The sequence below is a fragment of the Dipodomys merriami genome, unplaced genomic scaffold (assembly GCF_024711535.1).
Source record: "Dipodomys merriami isolate MVZ:Mamm:240054 unplaced genomic scaffold, mDipMer1.0.p SCAF_15, whole genome shotgun sequence".
Classification (NCBI taxonomy): Eukaryota; Metazoa; Chordata; class Mammalia; order Rodentia; family Heteromyidae; genus Dipodomys; species Dipodomys merriami.
Genome location: NW_027202826.1, coordinates 19,941,294 through 19,964,596, shown reverse-complemented (window position 1 = coordinate 19,964,596; position 23,303 = coordinate 19,941,294). Strand labels below are relative to the sequence as shown.

The 23,303-nt window shown below is 40.2% G+C and overlaps 1 protein-coding gene across 4 annotated transcripts in view; it reads left to right on the top strand.

The window, feature by feature from the left end:
• Slc39a8 (solute carrier family 39 member 8) overlaps positions 1–23,303 on the top strand; it is an 81,411-nt gene that overhangs the window by 36,367 nt on the left and 21,741 nt on the right. For all 4 annotated transcript variants that reach the window (XM_070022353.1, XM_070022352.1, XM_070022350.1 and 1 more), the window contains 4 exons: positions 10,959–11,121; positions 17,966–18,135; positions 21,498–21,620; positions 22,355–22,519. In XM_070022353.1, the coding sequence (XP_069878454.1) occupies positions 10,959–11,121; positions 17,966–18,135; positions 21,498–21,620; positions 22,355–22,519 (621 nt within the window). The remainder of the gene's footprint in view (positions 1–10,958; positions 11,122–17,965; positions 18,136–21,497; positions 21,621–22,354; positions 22,520–23,303) is intronic.

Genomic DNA, 23,303 nt, shown 5'->3' with positions numbered 1-23,303 from the left:
TTTTGAATCCTCCCTTCATTGTCCCCTTGTGTGGGTTTTAAGCAGATGCTATATTGGGGGGTGGAATCCTCTGAGCATGCCAGCTCCTCCTTGACTTGTGTATGTGGACCATGGAAATGTGTGAGCACCCCCTTTGATTTCCTCACCCCCTTGCCACCCCTCAATGCATTGTGCTTGGATTTCTCCCACCATTTCCTTGAAATCGTTTCACACAAGGTCACCCAGACTTTGTCATTGTTAAACACAATGAGTATTTCATGTGCCTTACCTCCCTGTAAGTTTTGATGGTGTTGATTATATCCTACTTAAAACATGCCTTTTTCTTTCTTATATACATAATTTTTTTAAACTTGCAGCTGTGTCCGATGTACTTTGTTTATTTCTCTGGCTGCTTGTTTTCAATTTCAATTTCCCTTTGCTCATTCTTTAAGATGCAGGTGCCCCAGGGTTCTGACTCGAGTTCACTTGCTTTCCATCATATGTGCTGGGTCTAGGGTCAGTTCTATGGTGGTAGTTGCACATTTGTAGGTGCGGTCTGTGTGGGGTGGCTCGGATCAGATGTTCTTTCTTGGGATTTAGACTGATTGACAGTTAACTCTGACCCACACTCAACAGGTCAACACTTTCCTCAAATAGATTCACCAATGAACCATCTTTCTCTTCACCAAAACCTGGCAATCCTCTGTTTTGCCTAGCTCAGTAATGGGCTTGACTTGCTTTGCTGGCTCAAGAAAGTTAAGAAACTGGATGTGTTTCCCAATTGCTCTATCTTCCTCCTTTTCCCTGAATTCTTTGCATTTCTCTTTCCTGTATCAAATGGACATTAGTTTCTTTCTTTCTTTCTTTCTTTCTTTCTTTTTTTTTTGGTAGGTTGTGGGCTTGAACTCTGGGCTTGAACACTGTCCCTCAGCTCTTCAGCTCAAGGTGAGCACTCTACCGCTTGAGCCACAGCGCCACTTCCAGTTTTCTGAGTGGTTTATTGGCGATAAAAGTTTTATGGACTTTCCTGCCCCGGGCTGGCTTTGAACTGCGATCCTCAGATCTCAGCCTCCTAAGTAGCTAGGATTACAGGCATGAGCCACCAGTGCCCGGAGATCACATTAGTTTCTAAATAGCTTCAATTTAATGTCTTAGAACGCCAATAACCTCTTGTGTAATGAAGAAAATTTTACCTACTCACAGTAAATTTTTTTGAAATCAGGTATGTATCTACTCATTCTCTTGTGTGCCTGGTAAGTTCTCAGTCCCCGCACGGGACCCTCTCCACCGTTCCACATTGCTGTCAGGCTTATGTGTAAATCTGAGCATGTCACCATTTTTTTTTTAATTTTTTATTTTTTTGGGTCCAGTTGTGGGGCCTTGAACTCTGGGCCTGGGCACTGTCCCTCAGCTCTTCAGCTCAAGGCTAGCACTCTACCACTTGAGCCACAGCGCCACTTCCGGCTTTTTTGCTTATGTGGTGCTGAGGATTCGAACCCAGGGCCTCAGGCATGCAAGGCAAGCGCTCTACCACTGAGCCACCTTCCCAGCCCCATGTCACCATTTTTAATTAGTCTGAGAGTACAGTTAATACAGTATTTATGGTCTGATGGTATCTGCTTCAATTCCCATGTTTTCAATCTTTTTTGTCCCTTTCCCTATTCAAAGACCATATTGCATCTATCTATCTATCTATCTATCTATCTATCTATCTATCTATCTATCTATCTATCTATCTATCTATATCTATCTATCTATCTATCTATTTATGTTTTATTGTAAGGTGATGTACAGAGGAGTTACAGTTACATAGGTAACGTAATGAGTACATTTCTTTTTGAACAGTGTGACACCCTCTGTAATTTTCTCCCACTTCCCTACTCTGGCATTATTTCTGATTTTATATGAACAATGTCTGTAAGATCTGTGATATGAGACTCTGGCATGAGGGGTGCCAGTCACCTCCTGTGCTTGCCCGGATGTGGAGTGTGGAGCATAGTATTGGTACTCAGGACATATTTGGTGAATGAAAGAATGCTTGATTGATATATAACTTCAATTCCCCCAAATTCTCTTTCTCTTCCTCCTTGTCTTCCTCTGCCTTGCCATCTTCCTCCTCCTTCTTTTTCTTTTCCTCCTCCTCTTCCTCCTCTAATTAGCAATAATTTTTTTTTTTGGGTTTGGTTGTGGGCCTGAACTCTGGGCCTGGATGCTGTCCCTCAGCTCTTCAGCTCAAGGCTAGCGTTCTACCACTTGAACCACAGCACCACTTCCGGCTTTTTTTTCTGCTTATGTGGTGCTGAGGAATCGAACCTAGGGCCTTATGCATGCAAGGCAAGTGCTCTACCACTGAGCCACCTTCACAGCCCAGCAATAATGTTTTTAAACTGCTCTTGAGAAAGAATTTTGACTGAGTGTATATATGTGTAGGTGTGTATGTGAATATATGAGTGTATATGTTTATGTAAGTATGTATGTGTATTTCTATGAGTGAGCATATATGCAAAATGTATATGTTTACACGTGAGTGTATATGCGAGTATGTATGAGTGTGTAGGTTGTTAGATGGGAATTTGATTGCTAGATACAGAGAAGCCATATTTGAGAGGTTGAATCCAGACTCTTTATTAGAAAGTCAGTGACTGTGAGCAGACACATGTCTCCCCAAAACCTGCAGCCTTGAATACAGTTAATACTGTTAGGAAACTGAGCCATGAGGCTAGTAAAAAAAGAGCAGAGAAAAGATCTCAACAAACCAGATCAACTCTAATGGAGAGATAAACAAGATGCCTGAGGAGAGCCAGGGGTCACTAGACATGGTACAAAATGGCGGTGGAGGTGGTAGGGCCTAAATACAGTCGTGGTCAGGGAGCAGGGTCACAGGAAGCTCCAGAGTTCAAAGAGTCTCATGAGTTCATGGTACAGGTCTGGCTGGTCCAGGACTATTGTCCAAGTCTCCACCTATCTGCTTCTAGGAATTCAGTCATGTCTATCACTTGGGAGTGCATGTGTGATCCTCCACCCTCTGCCAAGATGCTAAGATGGCACCAGTTAGCTCCAGTATCCATATTTCAAGGTGATGTGCACGTGTGTGAGTATGAGCTTGTTACCGGTAGGAATATGTGTGGCCTTAACTGAGAAGCATAAGAAAAACTGAAGAAAAGCTGAAAGGATTAATTTCAGGGAAACAAGAATTGGGGTCATTCAATTAGCTACATTTTCAGCCTAGAGATAATTTTTTTCTAAAGTGTTCTTCAGTGAAAACTCAGAAAGTCCAGTCCTTTTTCTTGATGAAACAATAATGCATCAATTTTGAAGAAATGCTTAAGGAGTCAAATCTTCAAGAGGAGGTTGGCAGAGAATGAGTCATCTTATACTTGTGTTAAGCAAAGAGTAAAATTCCAGTTTGCTGTAATTATTGCAGCAATAAAAAGTCCAGAAGAGATTTCCTCACTCAATCCTCCCTTGAATACTTGTCATGAGTGTGGAGCAAGCAGTCACCAATTTCTGCTGGGTGTGGTAGTGCAAACTTATACTCCCAGCTGGCCTCAGCTACATCGTAAGAACCTGTATGAAAGAAAAACCAAGTCTGGGTTGTTCAGTGGTAAAGTTCTTCCCTGGCATACACGAGGCCCTGGGTAGGATCGCTAGCACTGAAAAAAATATTAACAACAATACAACATTGCTCAGGGGCCTCTAAGACATAAAATAATAGTCCTAGTCACTTATTTCTGGGGTCAGAATGACCTCACAGTTGTTAAAAATCAAACCAGCCTTTTCAGTTATTTATTTACATTTTTCTTTAGATCTTGGCCATGTTCCTTTTTTTTTGTTTTGTTTTATGTGTTTGGTGCTGGTACTGGGGCTTGAACTCAGGGCCTGGACATTGTCCCTGAGCTCTTTTGCTCAAGGCTTAGATCTCTAAGCACTTTGAGCCACAGCACCACTTCTGGTTTTCTGCTGGTTAATTGGAGATAAGAGTCTCAGGGAGTTTCTTTCCTGGCCTGGTTTCAAACCGGGACCCTCAGCCTTCTGAGTAACTAGGATTACAGGTATAGCCACTGGGGCCAGCTCAGTCATTTTATACGAAACATACTTACTCTGCCTGACTTTCTGCACTTCATTTCTTCGCTTTTTCTTCATTTTGCTTAAGTTACTCAACAAAGGCATTATGGCTCCAAAAGATATTTTATGAAACTAAGAGAGGTCAATTCATTTCCTTCCTCATTCATTTATTCACCACATGTTTACGGAACCTGATGGTGTGCCAGGCAGATGGTCTTAGTGCGATTTGTATTGATTGGCACACGGTAAGACAATTCCAGCTCCAAGGTTCCGGAAGCCTCTTTCCCATTAAATAATCATTTTGGACCTTCACCTTTTCCTTCTCTAGATTCATTCCAGCCAGTCTGGAGCCCTGTTAGCCTGGTCTCACAGTTGTATAGTTACATAATGGTAGCTCTGGTGGATCGATGAACAGGCTGCCCTCAAGGGGAACTGCACAAACTCTGTCCTAGTTTAACATAGTTATAGGGAAACAAAGCATCCAGGTGTTGGGGTGTGTTCTTAGAGTCCTTCCCCAAAGTGTTAGCAGTTGCTAGGCTCTGGGACTTTGGCTTCTGTTACTGGATTGTAGATTTTGGGCTCTTTCAAGTTTCCTGTTTGATGGATTGTCAGGAGTGTTTACTGGGGGGTAAGAAAGCATGACCATCTCTCATTTCCTCCTATTCTCACCAAGCTGTGAAAACTTGGCTGAGGTTTTGATGGGGGGGATTGTTTATAAGGTTTGTTTCTCTCTGGATAGGATCCTAAATAGTAGAAGAGTAATTTAACTTTATGACTCAGGTGACTGGTGCCATAAAATGCACTCTGTCATGGTATAAATTTTCTCTTTATTATTTGAGTTATTGGCAGTGTTTGGTCAAGACACAGCAGACTGCATTGGCTTAGAAATCAGAAGACATGAGAAAACATAGGTTTGTATTTTGTTTTTTAACACTTATAAACTGACCTCGGACAATTTACCTTCCTAATACATGGCTTCTTGATGTGTGTGTGTGTGTGTGTGTGTGTGTGTGTGTGTGTGTGTGTGTGTGTGTGTGTGTGTGTGTGTGTGTGTGTGTGTGTATGTGTGCTAGACTTGGAGATTGAACTCAGGGCCTGGGTACTGCCCTGAGGTTTTTTGCTCCAGGTTAGCATTCTACCACTTGAGCAAGAGCTCCACTTCTGGCTTTCTGGTGGTTAATTGGAGATAAGAGTCTCACAAAATTTTCTTATAGGCTGGCTTCAAACCTTGATCCTTAGATCTCAGCCTTCTGAGAAGCTAGGATTACAGGCATGAGACACAGGTGCCTAGAAGGAACTGTGTTTTATTCTCAGCCCTTGTTCACAGAGGGTAGTTACTGTTTGGTGACTGAATAATAAATGAGATAGAGGATAGAGCTGGGGAAAAACACTGAAGTGAGAAGAGAACAAATCGAATTAAATCTTTCCATGGTGGCATCTCTGTAAATAACTGGCGACTGTCCTTATGAGCGTGGGAAGGTCTTCATTGCAGGTCCACACATGGCAAATTCCAGAAGGTAGCTGTCATTCTTGCTGGGGAGTGGGAAACAACCCACAGCTGGAGAGGCGGTTGCAGAGCAGGGAAGGGTAAAGAAATTGCAAAAAGGCAAGATATGAGTTCTTGCTATGTGGATTCTAACCCTAGCTTTGCTATTAGCTTCTTAAAAATTCTTTTCTTGTAAAGATGCTGAACAGAGAGGTTACAGTTACATCAGTAAGGAAATGAGTACATTTCTTGCCAAACATTGTTACCCTCTCTTTTGTTTGTCAGTTGTAGGGCTTGAACTCTGGGCCTGGGCACTGTCCCTGAGCTCTTCAGCTCAAGGCTAGCGCTCTACCACTTGAGCCACAACGCCACTTCTGGTTTTCTTGTGGTTTGCTGGAGATAAGAGTCTCACAGACTCTTCCTGCCTGGGCTGGCTTTGAACCGCGATCTCAGATCCTCAGATCTCAGCTTTCTGAGTAGTTAGGATTATAAGGCGTGAGGCACTGACACCCAGTACTCTTAGCTTCGTTTAAAGTTTGTATGGCTCTGTCTTTTGATTACCCAGAAAAAGAAACTGAACTTCATGTTTTCTTCTAACTTTGATTGTCCTTGGGCCTAAGTGCATTATACAAGTTTTTTTTTTTTAACTCCTTCTCTTTACCTGAATGGGGAGAGGGCAGCCATACCCAGCAGGGCTTCTATTGGCTATGTGAACTTTTAGACTTCTCCCCAGTCCCAGACCATGGCAAAATTTGACCCACCCCTCTCTCCAGTACTGGCAAAAAAAATGCTGATTATTAAAGAGTGGAAAAACTTACCTCCCCACCTTGCCAGGTTATGGACGTAACATTTATTAAAAATGACTTTTCAACCATGACTTTCTTTATCAATCAGAACACTTATTATGATTCCCAGTCACTTAGCCTGGCTAAAATTTTTACTCAAGTGCGTCTCAGATCACGGAGATTGCAAGCCTTCTCATAGCATCATATTATATTATCTGACTTTACTCCTGTCTCTTTCTTCTCCTCCTCCCTCTCACCACCCCACACTTCTTACTGGGCTGGAATTCAGGGCCTGGACATTGCCCATTAGCTTTTTCTGTTCAAGAATGTCACTCTTCCACTTGAAGCACAGCTCTACTTCTGGATTTTTGCTGGTTAATTAGAAAGAAGAGTCATGTTGACTTTCCTGACTGAGATAGCTTTGGATCTGGATCCTTAGATCTGAGCCTCCTGAGTGTCAAAGATTACAGGCATGAGCTACTCATGCATGGCTTACTGTTCGCTTTTGCTAACTGTATATAGAAGAGTGTCTTTAAGGATGCCCACTGGAAAATTAGGGCATCTGCAAAGGCCATGCATTAAAACTCCTGTCCCATGTTCACAGTAAGTGATCCACATTGATTGCAGAGTGATCTAGTGTGCACCTGTATTACACATATGATACGTAATGGAAGCTAAAGGCTGACTAAGCAGTACTTGCGCTACCATGTGTGACAGATATAGTTTTAGAGTTTCTACCAGTTTCTATTTTACTTCATTGAGAAATTCTGTTTCTTGCAAGTGGACTTCCCAATCCAGCAATCTGTCACAGTTTGTGTCTAAAAAAAAAAAAAACCAAAACAAAAGAGTCATCAAGTTTTAGGAAGTCTTATGATGTCATTTCAGAGAAGTCTTTGAGATTATCTATAGGCAGCTTCCTCTCTTCCTCCAATATCATGGCTGGAAGAACTTCAAGTCCAAATCGGTTAGGACTTCTTTGAAGGGAAAATCTTCCTTGTGTTTGTGTTCCTATATTGATTCCTGGAAGGGCACTGGGGCTGGCTGAACTACCTGGGCTTTGTGAAGGTTGGGATTGGCAATTCTGCTCCTGGGTGAATTCATGGTGACAAATAACTATATCCACGTTCTCTTCTGATTGGCTACTCAGCTATTTTCTCTGGCTTATAGTTGAGCATCCTGTAATCTCAGCCACAGAGAAGACTGTAAGACACTGAGTTTATATGGCTGCTGATGGCAGGCACACAGCTGACTTCAGCCCTGAACCTAGAGGAGAGAGTGGGTTGAATAAGAGAATAGGAGGCTACAATGCTTGATAAGAAATGTACTCATTATCTTGCCCATGTAATTGTAACCCCTCTGTACAGTATTTTCACAATAAAAAAATAAAATAAAATAAAAAGGAGAATAGGGAACAGCTTTTCATTCACATTTAGACTGTAAAAAAAAAAACCCCTAATGTTCACTTTCTGTAAAGTAACTATAATCCTGGCTTTTGCTTTTCACATACATCTATCTTGGTGTATTTGGTGATTATTTTTTCCATTTTTTTTTTTACAAACAATGATGACCTTGTACCAAAAATGACATTTGAAATTTTATTGTTTCTGCTATGAAAAGAATGAAAATATCTTCTGATCAACTGTTTAATACCAACTTTTGAGTTCTAAGTATGATTCATTATGTGTTAGTTTATGTTGCCATAACAAAATAACATAGGTTGGGTAGTGTTAACTAATCAAAATTCATTTTTTTCAAGAACCAACCTGCTGAATGTAAACTGAATTATATCCTAAAGGAACCCTTTCCAAATGCTATCACATTGGAGATTAAGGGTGCAATGTATGAATTTTGAGGGATAGAATTCAGATCACAGTACACAGTTAAGGTTTTAGTAGGGCTTTAGAACTTTTTTCCAGTTGCATTTATTTTAATTAATTAATTAATTAATTATTTAGTTTATCAAGGTTGTGTTTTAGTATAACAGGATAAAATATGTGTGGGGGGGAATAGAAAAAAAGAAAAGAAACATTTTCTGCTTCTCATACAGGAAATTGGAGTGAGACCTACCCTAATTGTATGTATGTATGTATTATTTATTTTAACTGGTAATGGGGCTCGAAGTCAGGATCTGGGCACTTCCCTGAGCTCTTTTTGTTAAAGACAAGCACTTTGCCACTTTGAGCTGCAGTGCTACTTCAAATTTTCTGGTGGCTAATTCGAAATAAGAGTCTCACAGACTTTCCTTCCTGGGATGGCTTTTAACTGTGATCCTCAGACCTCAGCTTTCTGAGTTGCTAGGATTACAGGCATGAGCCACCAGTGCCTGGCATCCTAACTATTTATTAAGGACAGACTCTTCTTTGAACAGATGGATGTTTCTCAGACTATAAAATTCTTATGGCATTTATTAGTACTTATGTTATTTTACTCTCTCTCTCTCTTTGTGTGTGTGTGTGTGTGTGTGTGTGTGTGTGTGTGTGTGTGTGTGTGTGTGTGTGTGTACTGGAGAGCTCATCACTCTTCCTTAGCTTTTTCTCTCAAGACTGGCACTTGAGCCATACCTCCACTGCCATGGGCACCTGGAACTTTCCTCTTCTCGTTCTTCCTCCTTTCTCCTTCTCCCCTGCACTCCCTCCTTGCCCTCCCCCCCCTCCTTCTTTCATCTTCTCTTCTTCCTTCTTTTTGGTAGTTCTGGGGCTTGAACTCAGGGCATGGGCACTGTCCCTTAGCTTTTTGTGCTCAAGGTTAGTGCTCTATCATTTGAATCACAGCTTCATTTCTGGTTTCTTTGGTAGTTTATTGGAGATAATAGTCTCATGGAGTTTCTTGCTCAGGCGGGCTTTGAACCACAATCCTCAGATCTCAGCCTTCTGAGTAACTTGTATTCCAGGCATGAGTCCCTGTTGCCTGGCTTCATATTCTTAATAGAATGTGAAAAGATAATTACTGATTTAAGTGTGTCTGAGAACAGAATGTGCCTTTGAAAAAATGTATACAGCAAGAAAGATAAAATCTCTTGTGTCCCTATTTTGGGGTTCATTTCACTTAGCATCAGCTTATATGGTCATATGTACATAGCTTTTGACATCTTCTGCTTGTCCTAGACATATACTAGTTATTGCAGATAAGGGAAACCCTGGGACCTATGTTTCTTTGAGCCTGGCGTACATCACTTAATATAATTTTTTCCAAGTCTTTCCATTTCCTAACAAATGGAGGCATAGAATTCTATTTTATATATATATATATATATATATATATATATATATATATATATATATATATATATCACATTTTCTTGATCCATTCATCTACTTAGAGGCATCTGGGTTGGTTCCATAGCTTAGCTATTGTGAATAATGCTGCAATAAACATAGTTGTGCTGGTAGCTTTAGTATGACCTTGTTTGTGATCGTTTGGGTAAATGCCTAAAAGTGGGATTGCTGGATCATAGGGGAGTTGTATAACCCCTGTTGTCACTGTATTTGATTCCGGCGTCCTGTATCTTATATATACATTTTTCTAATTTGGGGAGGGGAAGGAAAATAACAAAATGCTGAAATAAGGATACAGGATGACCCATTGTAGCAACGAGATTACAAGATACTATGTTGGAAATGAACTTTGCAACTTTGCAGGGGGTGGGGGAGGGAGGAGTTGGGGAGGTGGGGAGGAAAGGGATGGTAGGGGAAAAACAAAGGTGAGGGTAACAATGCTCGATAGGAAATGGACTCATTACCTTGCTCATGCAACTATAACCCTTATGTACAGTATCTTCACAATAAAAATATATTAAAAGTGTATATAGCTTTCTCTCATTCAGTTAGTGAATTTCTACATGCCCACAATCACTAAGAATACTGATTTTAGTAAACAATAGTTTGTACTGACAAAATATGCTAAAACAGTTTATCATAATTGGAATTATTATGTCTGTATAGAAGAGGGATGAATTTCCTAACTATGAAGCTACAAGAAGCAGGTGTTTGTCTATAAGAAGCGATAAAGAGCATTCTGAAAATAATTCCTATAACGCCTCATAATTCAAACTAAAAAAGGATCAGGTGACAGGCAAGACTAAAATACAAAGTCACCTTCAAGTCCTTCGTTTCAATACTTTGCGTGCATTTTTCTTTATTTCATTTGTTTATGTATGCATTCTTTTTTGGGGCATTCTTTTTTTTTAAATGTATTATCTTTAAGTAGTTGTACAAAGGAGCTGCCCTTCAACAGAGCAGTTTATGAATACAGAGCATCTTTGTCAATGTCACCCCTTCCAACATTCTCACACTTCCCTTCCAACCCACCTTTTAAACTGCATTTTCTTCCTTTCTTTATTTGTCTGCAGCATAAGAAAAAACCAGGACCCGTGTCCGCTGGAAAAATATACTATCACTGGGTTATATCTCCAGTCAAGCCTTTATTTTACACACTCACACAGCAAGCTTCTGGAGGTTGGCTTGTTTCAAGGTTTCAAGGGGCTCCACTATTTTAGGTGTCCCTACATTTCTGCAGTGGGCTTTGATGTAATGAGTTTGTATTGTGAAATACTCCATGAAGTATGAGGTATCTGCATATGGTCTTTGCTTGCATCCCTTTACCATTTTAATGTATGTGTCACCCCGGTGTTGATTCTGTTTCAGTGTTTATCGGCAGAAGAGATCTTTTCCCTTCATGGCTTTTCAAACACCACCCTGATCACCAGCTCAAACTTCTCTGCCATCTGCCCAGCAGTCTTGCAGCAGTTGAACTTCCACCCCTGTGATGCTAGGCTCAAGGGAAAAACCAAACCAAGCCTTTCAGAAGGTATGTGTACCAGAAGGGTTTTCTCTCTCTCACTCAAAATGTCTAGGGGCCAGTATGTTATGAAGTTCATACATCTCTTTCTCTGCAGTATGCCTTCAATTAATTAACTGACAAAGACCCTCGTGGTAAAATATTTATCCTTTCCAAGTATGTAAAGTAAGGGTAGTTGGAATTCACTTAAACTTTATAAATAATACTCTTGTACTTGTGGACTCAAAATTTTACGTAGGTTCAAGCTAACCTTCTGAGGAGACTGAGATCTGAGGATCATGGCTCAAAAACATCCTGAGCAGAAAAATCTGTGAGATTCCATCTCCAATGAACTAATTAACATAGCCCAAGTGATAGTGCATCATCCACAAGGGAAAAAGTCTAGCATGAACTCCAGTCTCTGAGTTCAAGCCCTGGCACCAGTATCTAAAACAACTGTCCCCCCCCGCCCCCCCAAAGTTATACAGCTTCCGATCCATGCTCCTTGATCTTACGTACTTAAAGAATATGCCACCCAGCTCAATTCATCAATCTGACTGGCAATTTTATAACTAAGAATTTCAATTTTGAAATAATAGCAATTTAGGATAACGACTGCTCTTTCAGATAGTTTTGAGTATGTGTTTCTCTGTACAAGTCTGTTTAATGCAGTCAGTACTTTGCATCTAAAAGGAAATTGGGAAAATGCTTTAATATACTAACACCCACCAATCATATAGAATCATAAAAGCACCAAGCCTAAGCTCAATCTAAACACTGAAATTTCCCAGTGATAGCAGGCAGATGACTTTAACCTCTTCCTGTCTTAGTTCCCTCATTTAAAATAGTTCTTTTCTCATAGAGTTGCTATAATGGTTGAGTAACTTAATATTTATAAAATATACAGAATATTATCCTGCATACAAGTTAGGCTGTATTCAGTCTTATAGGCCTGTTGAATAAATAATGTCTAACATATGCTCAGTCCCAGGAAACTGGGCTTCAAAAACAAACCACCACCAACAAAAATAACAAACCTACTCTGTACACAGAGGAGTTAATTACTGATAGTCCAACTTTTTTTTTTTTTTTAATCTCAACTGCTCAGGAACTGTATTTCAGGAGGCAAGGATAGGAAGAAGGAAGCTAGAGAGAATTCTGAATTGAACACTACAAAGTCATAAAGTAGAAAAGTCAACAATTCTGAGTTATAAGATCAGGAGGGCACCAAATATGTGGAGAGAGGACATAAATAGGACAGAGTGCTTATTACTCATCTTTTAATTTGGCAATCCATTGTTTTATTGATGTGAACTTATTTTAGTTTAGTGTTGATGTGTGATCTTGAGCAACTTATTTAATGTCCCTATGCCCAGTTATGCCATATGTATAATGGAAACAATATTAGCACATTTCTTTTGGAATAGTGGGAAGTATTATGTGAATTGCTATCTGTAAGTACTGAAAACAGCACCTGGGAGAGGATTATTTCTTCCATCTTCTTACTCATTCATACATGACTACACCCATTCCCTGGCCCTTGACTATTGTTATTTTCACACAAGGAAATGTTTTCAAAAATAATGAGCTGGGTGCCAGTGCTCAATTATACCCACTACTCAGGAGGCTGAGATCTGAAGATCCTGGTTTGAAACCAGTTTGGATAGACAAATCTGTGAGATTCTTATATCCAATCAGCTAGCAAAAGTCTGGAACCAGAGACATGGCTCAAGTAATAGAGCACCAGCAAAGCTGAAAATGAAGGTGCAAGACTCTGAGTTCAAATCTCGGTTCTGGCATACACATCAAAAAATAATATACACTCAATTCTTGATATATCTGATGATTAATAAAGTCTGAGTTCACTAAATGAATAAAAAAATCAACATCAAAGCAATTCAAAGGGTTTGTGGCACCAGCATTTTCTGAACACATTTATGTTGACAGTTCAGTGATCAGATACAGTCATCTTGTTTCTCAGAGATCTTTTTAATTCCATAACATTTTTGTTATTATTGACAGCATAATTACATTATTTTTCATTTTTGAAGTCGCCTTGTATTGGGAATGCAGTAACTGATGACAAATTCTCTAGAAGAGGAATGAATTACATTTCAGCAACAATTTGTTGATTTTAAATTTCCTCATTTTCTGGAGTTCATAGAGTACTATAGTAGCAGTTACTTTGCAAAACAGAGAAGAATCACAGAATTTTACTTAAGAATACCTAAAGATTGCTCAACTTTGGTGGCTCAGACCTGTAATCCTGGTTGCTTCAGTGGCTAAGATCTGAAGGATTGAGATTCAGAGACAGTCTGGGCAGAAAAGTCGTGAGACTCAATCTCTAACTAAGCAACAAGAAGCTGGACTGGAGGGGTGGCTCAAGTAGTAGAGTGCCAGCTAAGCAAACAAGCCACAGGAGCATGAGGCACTAAGTTCATACCACTATAGGGTCACAAAACGGTAATACTTGAAGATCACAGTGTCCAGTGCAGCAAAATTGGTAACAATGCAGCAGAGATGTTAAGGAGGAACTCCTGAAATGGGTGGATAGCTCAGGACTCCAGCTGCAAGGTTATTACTGTTGTTGTTGTTGTTTTTGCACTGCGTAACTATGAACTAAGCAAATAAAATATATATGTTGGTTTGTTTACTAAGTTTTTCAGAAATAATAATAAACAGTATTTATGGAATGTTTGCCATATTCTAGAAACATTAATTAAAATTTTATTCCTATAAAATTATCAGATAATAGCTATTTCATCTGAGTTTTAAATTTTAATTTTAATTAATTAGTTAATTAATTTTAAGAAGTCCTGGGCTTTGAATTCAGGTCCCTGCACTTGCTGGACAGGAGCTTAACCACTTAGTCATACTCTATCCTTTTATTTTTGTTTTTTGTTTTTTTTTTTGGGTCTGGTCGTGGGGCCTGAATTCTGGGCTTGGGCGCTGTCCCTCAGCTCTTCAGCTCAAGGCTAGCGCTCTACCACTTGAGCCACAGTGCCACTTCCAGCTTTTTTCTTTTTGCTTATGTGGTGTTGAGGAATCGAACCCAGGGCCTCAGGCATGCAAGGCAAGCGCTCTACCACTGAGCCACCTTATTTTGGTTTGTTGTTTGCTTGTTTTGTTCTTCAGATAGTACCCTTTATTCCACAGCCAGGATTCAACTGAGATCTTCTTCCTGTACCTCCCACCTAGCTGAGACCACAGACATATATCACCACATCTGGCTTATTATTGAGAAGGGGGCCTCGCTAACATTTTGCATGGGCTTAAACTCCAATCCTCCCTTTTTCTACCTCTTAAGTGATTGGGCTTATAGACATGAGCCTTGTACTCATGCATAGGTGTATGTATTTGAAATATGTATTTTCTTTCTTTTTTTTTTTTTTGCCGGTTGTGGGGCTTGAACTCTGCGCCTGAGCACTGTCCCCGCGCTCTTCAGCTCAAGGCGAGTGCTCTACTACTTGAGCCACAGCACCGCTTATGGTTTTCTGGTGGTAAATTGGAGATAAGAGTCTCATAGACATTCCTGGCTCTGAACTGTGATCCTCAGATCTCAGCCTCCTGAGTTGCTAGGATTATAGGTGTGAGTCACTGGCACCCAGCATTAAAATACGTATTTTAAATATGAAGAAACTGAAGCTTAATGAAGTTAAGGAACAACTCATGATGTGACAAAGGAAAAGCTGACTGTCATAAACCCTATGGCTGTGGATTCCCATCGGTAACTGCCATTCTACTCCTTGCAGCTTCGCATTTGTATTTGGCCAAGTAGAAACTGAAAGCAGGCAATTTGTCTATCTACAGAACAGGAGGAATTATAGAAGCCTATTTCCTAATCTGAAAAATGAGGATAGCGTCTCCTGGGGGCTGACGTGATAATCAGTTAAAGCAGATGGAGTTCTTAGAGGAAACTTGTGTAGCGGACAATCTATGGAACTTGCTCAGAGTTCACACCAGAGTAGGCAGGCCACTGTGTGAAACAGATTGCTAGAGGAAAAGCAGGGCGTGCATGTAGAGGCCAAGGGACATCTCTATATGAAGGCCTTCTTTGGTGCACCAGTTCAGTGGAAAAATGGGTTTATTTATTTTGACAGAACCGGGGCTTGAACTCAGGGACTAGGCGCTGACCTTTTGCTTTTACAAGGCTGCTGCCCTATCATCTGACCTATATATACCCTGACGTGTCACTGGAGATAAAGGTCTCACAGACTTGCCTGTCTGAGTTGAGTTAGCACCTCCATCCTCAGATCTCAGCCTCCTAAGTAGCCAGGATTTACAGGTGTGAGCCACAAGCGCCTGGCAAAAAATGGTTCCTTTTTTAAAAAAAATTCTGTTTTTAAAAGAATATCCAAGCAATCAGTGAGAGGAAAGTATGCAGTGTGACCAGAGTGTAATGACTTACATTCCCACAGTTTCTAAGTGGTTCTTATAAACGTGTGTAAGCCAAGGAAGCAAGGCGAGTTGTGTGTTGCTGAGTCCTTTAAAATAGGGCATTGTGAATTCATATAGCAAAGATTTACTATGCATTACTCCAGGCACAGAGGAGGAGTTAAGCATAGCTCCTTTCTTGAGAATCTCTGTGTATATGAGGCAGATAAACACATAAGTGATAAAATTTCTATAATACATAAGATTGGGACTCACTAGCTTCAAACAAAGAACCATGGGAACTTTGTCATGCAAGGCGCATATCGGAGATGTTTAGGGTGATTTGGATAAAAATGTTCCCAAAAGGAGAACCCACAGAGTAATGCTGTGATTGTGGATTCTCATGATCACATGGTGTCATCTGTTATGTGTCCTTTTCACTACACACACACACACACACACACACACACACACACACACACACACACACACACACACACACACACACACACACACACACACATGTGCATTTTCCAGGCTCCACAAACAGAAAAGATCCTTGTTAACAGAAATGATGGTTTGGTCCACATCTAAGCTTAATGACCACTTGCTAAGTTTGTTTAATTATACATAGGGTTGCTTGGCCTAACAGCGTGTCATCTTAATTTTGTGTTCATGAGGTATAACTCAAGAAAAATACTTTGTAGGGACTGCTTGGGGTTTTGGTTTATTTATATATTTATTTTGATATGGTACTGGAGCTTGAATTCCCAGCCTCATGCTCTTGCTTAGCTTTTTCACTCAAGCCTGGAGCTCTTACCACTTGAGCCACACCTCCACTTTGGGCTTTTTACTAGGCAATTGGAAATAAAAGTCTTCTGGACTTTTCTGCCTGGGTTAGCTTTGAACCGTGATCCTCAGGTCTCAGCTTCCTGTCTAGCTAGGATGACAGGTGTGAGCCACCAGCACCCGACTGAAAACTAGTTTTGCTAAGTTTCTGAGGCCTTTGCAAAAGTCAGGGGCCCTCGTTAGGAGCCAGCCATGGAGTGTTTTGCTCATGAAGGTGTGTGATGGAGCCAGGTAGTTTGGGTTTGAAATCCAGCATTGCATCTGGGTGCCTGGGTGAACGCTGTGTACTCCCGCTTCCTCTTGAAGCCGAAGGAGGCCATGGCAGTGCTATCTCTCAGGGCTTGGTGGGGAGCTGAGGGGAAGGCTTGGCTCATGCAGATTGCTTAGCCAGTGCCTCCTACATGGGAGCCAGGAGTTAGTGTAAGCTGTACACTCCGTGATGCGGCCCCTGGGAAACGTAGCCCGACATTTAAAGGTGTAAAGCTCAGTGCAGAGGCAGCTTTCCCATAAGAACCTGTGCTCTGTGCGTGTTGTGTGGGCAAAGGTACATGTCACACAGTTCCTGGAGCCATATCATGTCTCAGCCTACACGGCTATAGATGCTTCTATTCGTGTTTCATTCACATTCCCAGTATAGCCTTAAACCAACACCCCTAGTACTAAGAAGGGAAGCTCAGGCCCAAAGACAATTAGGCATACATGTTGTTAGCTAAAGAACTTTGGATAGCATTTGTTCACTTCACTGTAAGAGATGTATCGGCTATCTATTGGGCATTAGGCCCTGTGCTCTTGGGATATGGTTTGGGACATTTGGGTCTTGATCTGGCGAGATGAGTGCAGCAATGGGGCTGTCCCTCTCTCCTCATGCAGCTACTTCTTGTGTGCTCATGGGCTGACTCCAGGTCATGGGTGGCTAGGCTGGAGGCCTAAGAGGTGCTGTATTTCTGAGAAGATGCTCTCAGAGGACTGCGGGTGAATGATTATAACAAGCTCAGTGCCATCCTTAAAGCCAAGCCAAGATGACCCATCTGCATGTCTGTCCTCTGAAACACCCTGCATCTGTCTGCCTATGAGGAATGAGGATTTTTTTTTACATTAACTAATTGATTAATTTATTTTTAATTTATTTTTATTGTGCTGATCCTAGGGCTTGAGCTCGGGGCCTGGGCCCTGTCCTGGAGCTTTTTTGCTCAAGGCTAGCACTCTACTACTTTAGCCACAGCTCCACTTCTGGCTTTTTGCTGGTTAATTGGAGATGAGTCTCTTGGATTTTACTGCCTAAGCTGGCTTTGAACTATGATCCTCAGATCTCACCCTCTTGAATAGCTAGGATGACAGGGATGAGCCACTGGCTGTGGGTTTGAAGACTGAGTTTCAAATTACACCTTGAGCCATAGATGAGCCTAGGTTTTCTCCAAATTCTCTGTAATATATGGAACTCTTTGATCCCATGATGATTTAGGGAGGAATTCTATTAATGCTCAGTAGTAGGCTGTGTTTGTGTTCTTGAATTTCTGTATAGTTTTCACTGAGAGCATTTGGTTTCAAGCTTTTAAACGTGAGATTTGTTTCAAGCTTAAGATATGATGAGAACTCATTTGTTTCCTTGGCTTTCGGTTATGTTTGACTCTCTTCTCTTTTTGACCCACAGTTTGGGGCTACGGCTTCCTGTCGGTGACAATAATTAACTTGGCATCTCTCCTTGGATTGGTTTTGACTCCATTGATAAAGAAGGCATATTTTCCCAAAATCTTGACCTATTTTGTGGGACTGGCTATAGGGACTCTCTTTTCTAATGCAATTTTCCAGCTGATCCCAGAGGTAAGAAGATGAGCTATTTGTTTCTATGATGACTCGTTTCTTTCAGACGTTGGAGCGCTTGGCCCATTGTACCAATGCATAATGTTGTCTGGTTTATTGAGTTTGGGAGCAAGAAAATGGAATCACAGTCCCTGTAGACACTTGTCTCAAGTTCGGTGGCTGTTGCTCTTAGGCAACATTAACACCCTCAGAGGCAAACCACAAACACGTGCTCAGACGGTTCAGGACACCTCTGCGAGCCTTACAACTTTGGTCTGCTTTGCATTCTGCAAATTTAATTTTTCTGCACACAGAGCCACTATTTTTTTTCTAAAGACACACCACACGTTTCCCTCATGTATTCACGACAGTGCTAGAAGACCAGAGAATATGTGTGAGTGTGATTGACAACTTGTTTCTTCTTTTCACCTGAGGAAAACAAAAATCAATCAAGTGCCAATAAATAAAGAGCAACTTATCTTTTCCTTCTGATAAAAATGTGCTATTGGTCTGTCATTGATTACACTACACCAGTCGTTCAATCAACAAATACTGGGTAGGTTTTATTTCGGATCTATATTGTGGGCACATTAGAGAAAAGAGAAATAGAAGAAGGAAAGTGAGTGAGAAGAAAAGAGATGGAATGTTGAAAGGAGAGAAGAGAAAGACATTACCAGGAGTGAGCCACAGGGAGCACTGGAAAAATCTGTGTAAGGAGGGACTGGTCTCCCAACACATTTAGACAATAAGTAAAGTTGCCTTCATGTTCCAATCTCTGTATAAAAGTAAGGGTATAAGGTGGGTGCCAATAACTCCCACCTGCAACCCTAACTACTCAGGAAGCTGAGATTTGAGGGATCAGAGTTAGAGGCTAGCCTTGGCAGAAAAGACTATGAGTCTCCATCCCAAAAGAACAGAGCTGAAGCAAAACTCTGGGCTAGAGGCATGGTTCAAGTGGTAGAGCATCACCCAAGCAAGAAGGCAAGTGCCTGGCCTTGAAGTCCAAACTGGCAAAGAAAAAATAAAGAGGCATTAACCTATTTTTTCTTTTTTTTTGGTGGTATTGGGCTTTGAACTTAGAATCTTATGCTTCTTAGGCCTCCAGCTCATTTTTTTTTTTTTTGAGATAGGATCTTGCTTTCTCCGTAGGCAGGATCTTGGACTTGAAATCTCCTATTTTATGCTCCTATACTGTGTGGACAGCCACACACCTCCACTCACCTTGCCAGATCAAGCCCAAAATGTCCCTGACAGAATAGATATTGGTAACATAGTTGGGGTGTCAGGTAAGAACCACTATGACCAGTTTTTTTTTTCTCATTGAAATGAAATCTCACAGACTTTTCTGCCCGGGCTAGCTTGGAACCATGATCCTGACAATCTCAGCCTCCCAAGTAGTGAGGATTACAACCACTGGTGTCTGGCAGAGAATATTACTTCTTAAGCTCATAAATATTATTATTGTCATTATTATTTGATCTAGAACCAAGAAAGAACATTTATTGTAAATCCTCAATTGTAAAGAATAGAAAATTAAATGACTTGAATTTAGCCAGATAATTGGTTATAACCCAGCTAGTGTGACAATACACATTTTCTCAGTAAGAGTACATTTTGATTTATATATTTAATATGAGTAAAACTCTATGAATGTATGGGTTATTTTGCTTGCATAATGAGACAAACCAAGTCACATAGACTGGGCTGGAAATGTATGTCAGAGCTGTAGTGTCTCTTTGTGTGCACCAGGCCTTAAGTTCAAGTTTCAGCAACAAAAACAAATAAACAAGCATGAATATTGTATGTGGGCTTCAGATTCTCCATGTACAATGTAAAGTGTTCTATTTATTGAAAATGTAGCCATATCTCAAATTAGCACAGAATTCCTTATGTTTTTGCAACCCTTTTTTGTCTATTCCTTTCTATCTTTATAACCTCTGTGTTAGTTGTATGAAGGAAGTATTTTGTAGGCCATCTTCGTGCAGGCTGAGCACAGGGGCCAGGCATGGAGCGTATCTTCCTATTTCCTTTATTTGATCTTTATGGTGTATTAAGGACACCTTGACTCTCAAACCTCAAAGTCTTAACACTTGTGCTTTTGTCGGTCTCGTGTGTGTGTGTGTGTGTGTGTGTGTGTGTGTGTGTGTGTGTGTGTGTCTGTCTGTCTGTCTGTCTGTCTATGTGTGTGCATGGTAGCAATCTTTTATTAGAAAATGTAAATTCATTGTTATGATTAAGAATGTTGTAAAGAAGGAGTTACCATTTCATTAGGCAGGTAATGACTACATTTTTTTGGGGGGGACATTGTCAGTTCTTCCTTTGCTTTCCCTTAGTTTCCCCTTCCCATCTCTGTCTACCAATTACATAGTCCATTTTCCACAGAGTATATGCTGAATAGCATGACTGCATTTGTTCACCCTCCCTCCCTCCGTTTTTGTGCCCTTTTTTTGCTCCTCTAAGAAATCAGAAAAACCGCCAACACCACCACCACTATCATCGTCATCATCATCTTCAACAACAACAAAAAATCCCATGTTTCCATTTCTTAGAATTCCTTTAGATAAATAGTATTTTAAATGTTCATAAAAGTTATACCTTTGGGTTCCTCCCTGGGTGTCCTCTTTGAGTTTGACTGTGTGTAAAGGCCTAGAGTCCTATATAGGTTATTATGTCCAGTTATATTTTCGAGTTGCCTTTCACATATGAGAGAAAATCTGCACCATTTGTGTTTTTGAGCTTGGATCACCTCACTTAGCAAAATTTGTTCTAGGTCCATCTATTTCCCTGCAAATGCCATAATCTTATTTTTCTAATAGATGAGTAAAATTCCATGTAAGACTGTAGTAGCAGTCTTACATCTTGCTTAGTTATTGTTCTTAGTCCTTGATTTTTTAAGGCTCTCTAGAGAAAACCTTCCCTCTGTATTTGCCTGCTGTATTTGCTTTAAAACTTTTTGTCTGGATATGGCTGGCAAATATATTACTTTTGGAGATGATGGGTAATAAACATGTCCTTTACCTTCATTACCTAGGTCTAATACAATCTCTAAAGATGGGAATCAATGCAGGTTCTGTACTATGAGAGCTGCTGTTACAAAGCAAATATTACTGTAGATGGTGCAGAAAGAACACTGTTAGATCCTCTGCTGGCTTTATATTGTGAGCCTTCTGGTGACAAGATTTCTATGCTATCCCTGCTTTGTGGTTGTTTATATTTCACAGTATTTGTGGTTTGGAAGGTAATTTCCCAGTGTGACTGGAGGTGAGGCTGGACCGAACAACGCTGGTAAAAATTGTATACTGGGAAATTCTGGTATTAGTATTTTTCTAGAGATCAAGTTAAATGACTTGCTTTTACCTATATTGCCTCTTTTCCTTTCCCAGGCCTTTGGATTTAATCCCCAAAGTGACAACTATGTTGAGAAGGCGGTTGCTATCTTTGGTGGGTTTTACCTACTTTTCTTTTTTGAAAGAACACTGAAGATGTTACTGAAGACATATGGTCAGGTAAGAAGGCTTGACTGCCAGCATTTGATGCATCCTACCTTTGGTACCTCCTGAATATAGTCAGGAAGATTTACCCTTAGAATTATTTCAACAGTGAAGTTATGAAAAGAAAATGTCAGTATAGTGATAAGTATATGAAAAACACTTGATTTCCATCGCAGAATCAAGGAACAGGCATAAAAATATCATGTGTTGTTTTTTGTGCTATAATTGGGGTTTGAACACAGGGACTCTCACTCTTCCTTAGCTTTTTTTGCTCAAGGTTGGTGCTCTATCACTCAGACTATATCTCCATTTTCAGCTTTTTGGTGTTTAATTAGACATCAGAGTCTTGTGGATTTGTCTTTCTGGGCTAACTTTCAAAATTTATTCTCTCATCTCAACTTTCTGAGTAGCCAGCATTACAGGCATAAGCCATTGATGTCTGGCTCAGGTATAAATAATTTAATGTCAAAAGCAAATGTGTGTAAATTGGATTCCATTCATATTCATTCAGAAGGAAAGGGCATGCATCAGAGGAGAGGAATGGAATCCAATATATGAGATTACATTTGAACTTCATCATGATATATCTATATCTATGTGTATGTAAACATATGCATAGATATTCTATATCTATGCATATAGAATCAGTGAGAACCCCTTTTTACAAACAAAAGCATTACACCATTTTGAGCTATCAGATTTTCTTCTTATAACCTCTTCATCCTTTGTTCCTTTGATTTCCCATACAGAATGATCATACTCATTTTGGAAATGGTGACTTTGGTCCTCAAGAAAAAGCGCATCAACCTAAAGCCTTGCCTGCAGTCAATGGTGTGACGTGCTATGCCAACCCTGCTGTCACAGAGCCTAATGGACACATCCATTTTGATAGCGTCAGTGTCGTGTCTCTCCAGGTATATAATACTGCATGCTTTTCATTATCTATGGAATACTGTGAATGCAGCCAGGTTGGTATTTTATACCTTTACTTGTGACAGACTTAACTTCTGTACATGTCAGTAAGTTCATTGTAAGTCTCCGTTCTTCTTTCTCCCTTACCCTGTAGGTTTACTCTAAACGAGTTAATGAAGAGATTGTGAATGACTGGAACTAGGGCTCCAGTGCTCCAAGATTACTAATTATATGAGAGTCTGTCAAGCAGATTTATAGAATACATGTAGCAAACATCAGAACATTTCTGTTATTGGATTCTGTTATTGCAATTGAGTGATTCTAAAATTATAAGAAGAAAGATTACAAAGCTATTAAGCTTGTGTTCATTAACTTAGAGTTTGTGTTTGTGACTTCTGACAATATTAATGGGAACTATTGCTTGAGCAAGTATTATCTGCTAGGTAATATGCTTAGTAATTAATGATTTCCTCTCCTTTACTTTTGATAACAACACTTCAAGGTAGGATGTTTTTCTCTCTAGGTACTATAACTATTTTGGTTTTGAGCTATGGAAACCAAACTCAAATTGTTTGTAAATAAAAAGATTACTGGAAAGAGACTGGGATATGTAATGGGAAATGCAGACTACTCATTCTTAATGAGTAAAAACCCAGGAACTATTACAACTTCAGGATCCCTCCTTTCCTGGGACATATTAAATTCATTCCTTTCTTTCACTTGACCGTCTTCTACCAAGTGGGACATGTTAGTACTGACCGCTCCCAAGATTTATGTTTTATAAAG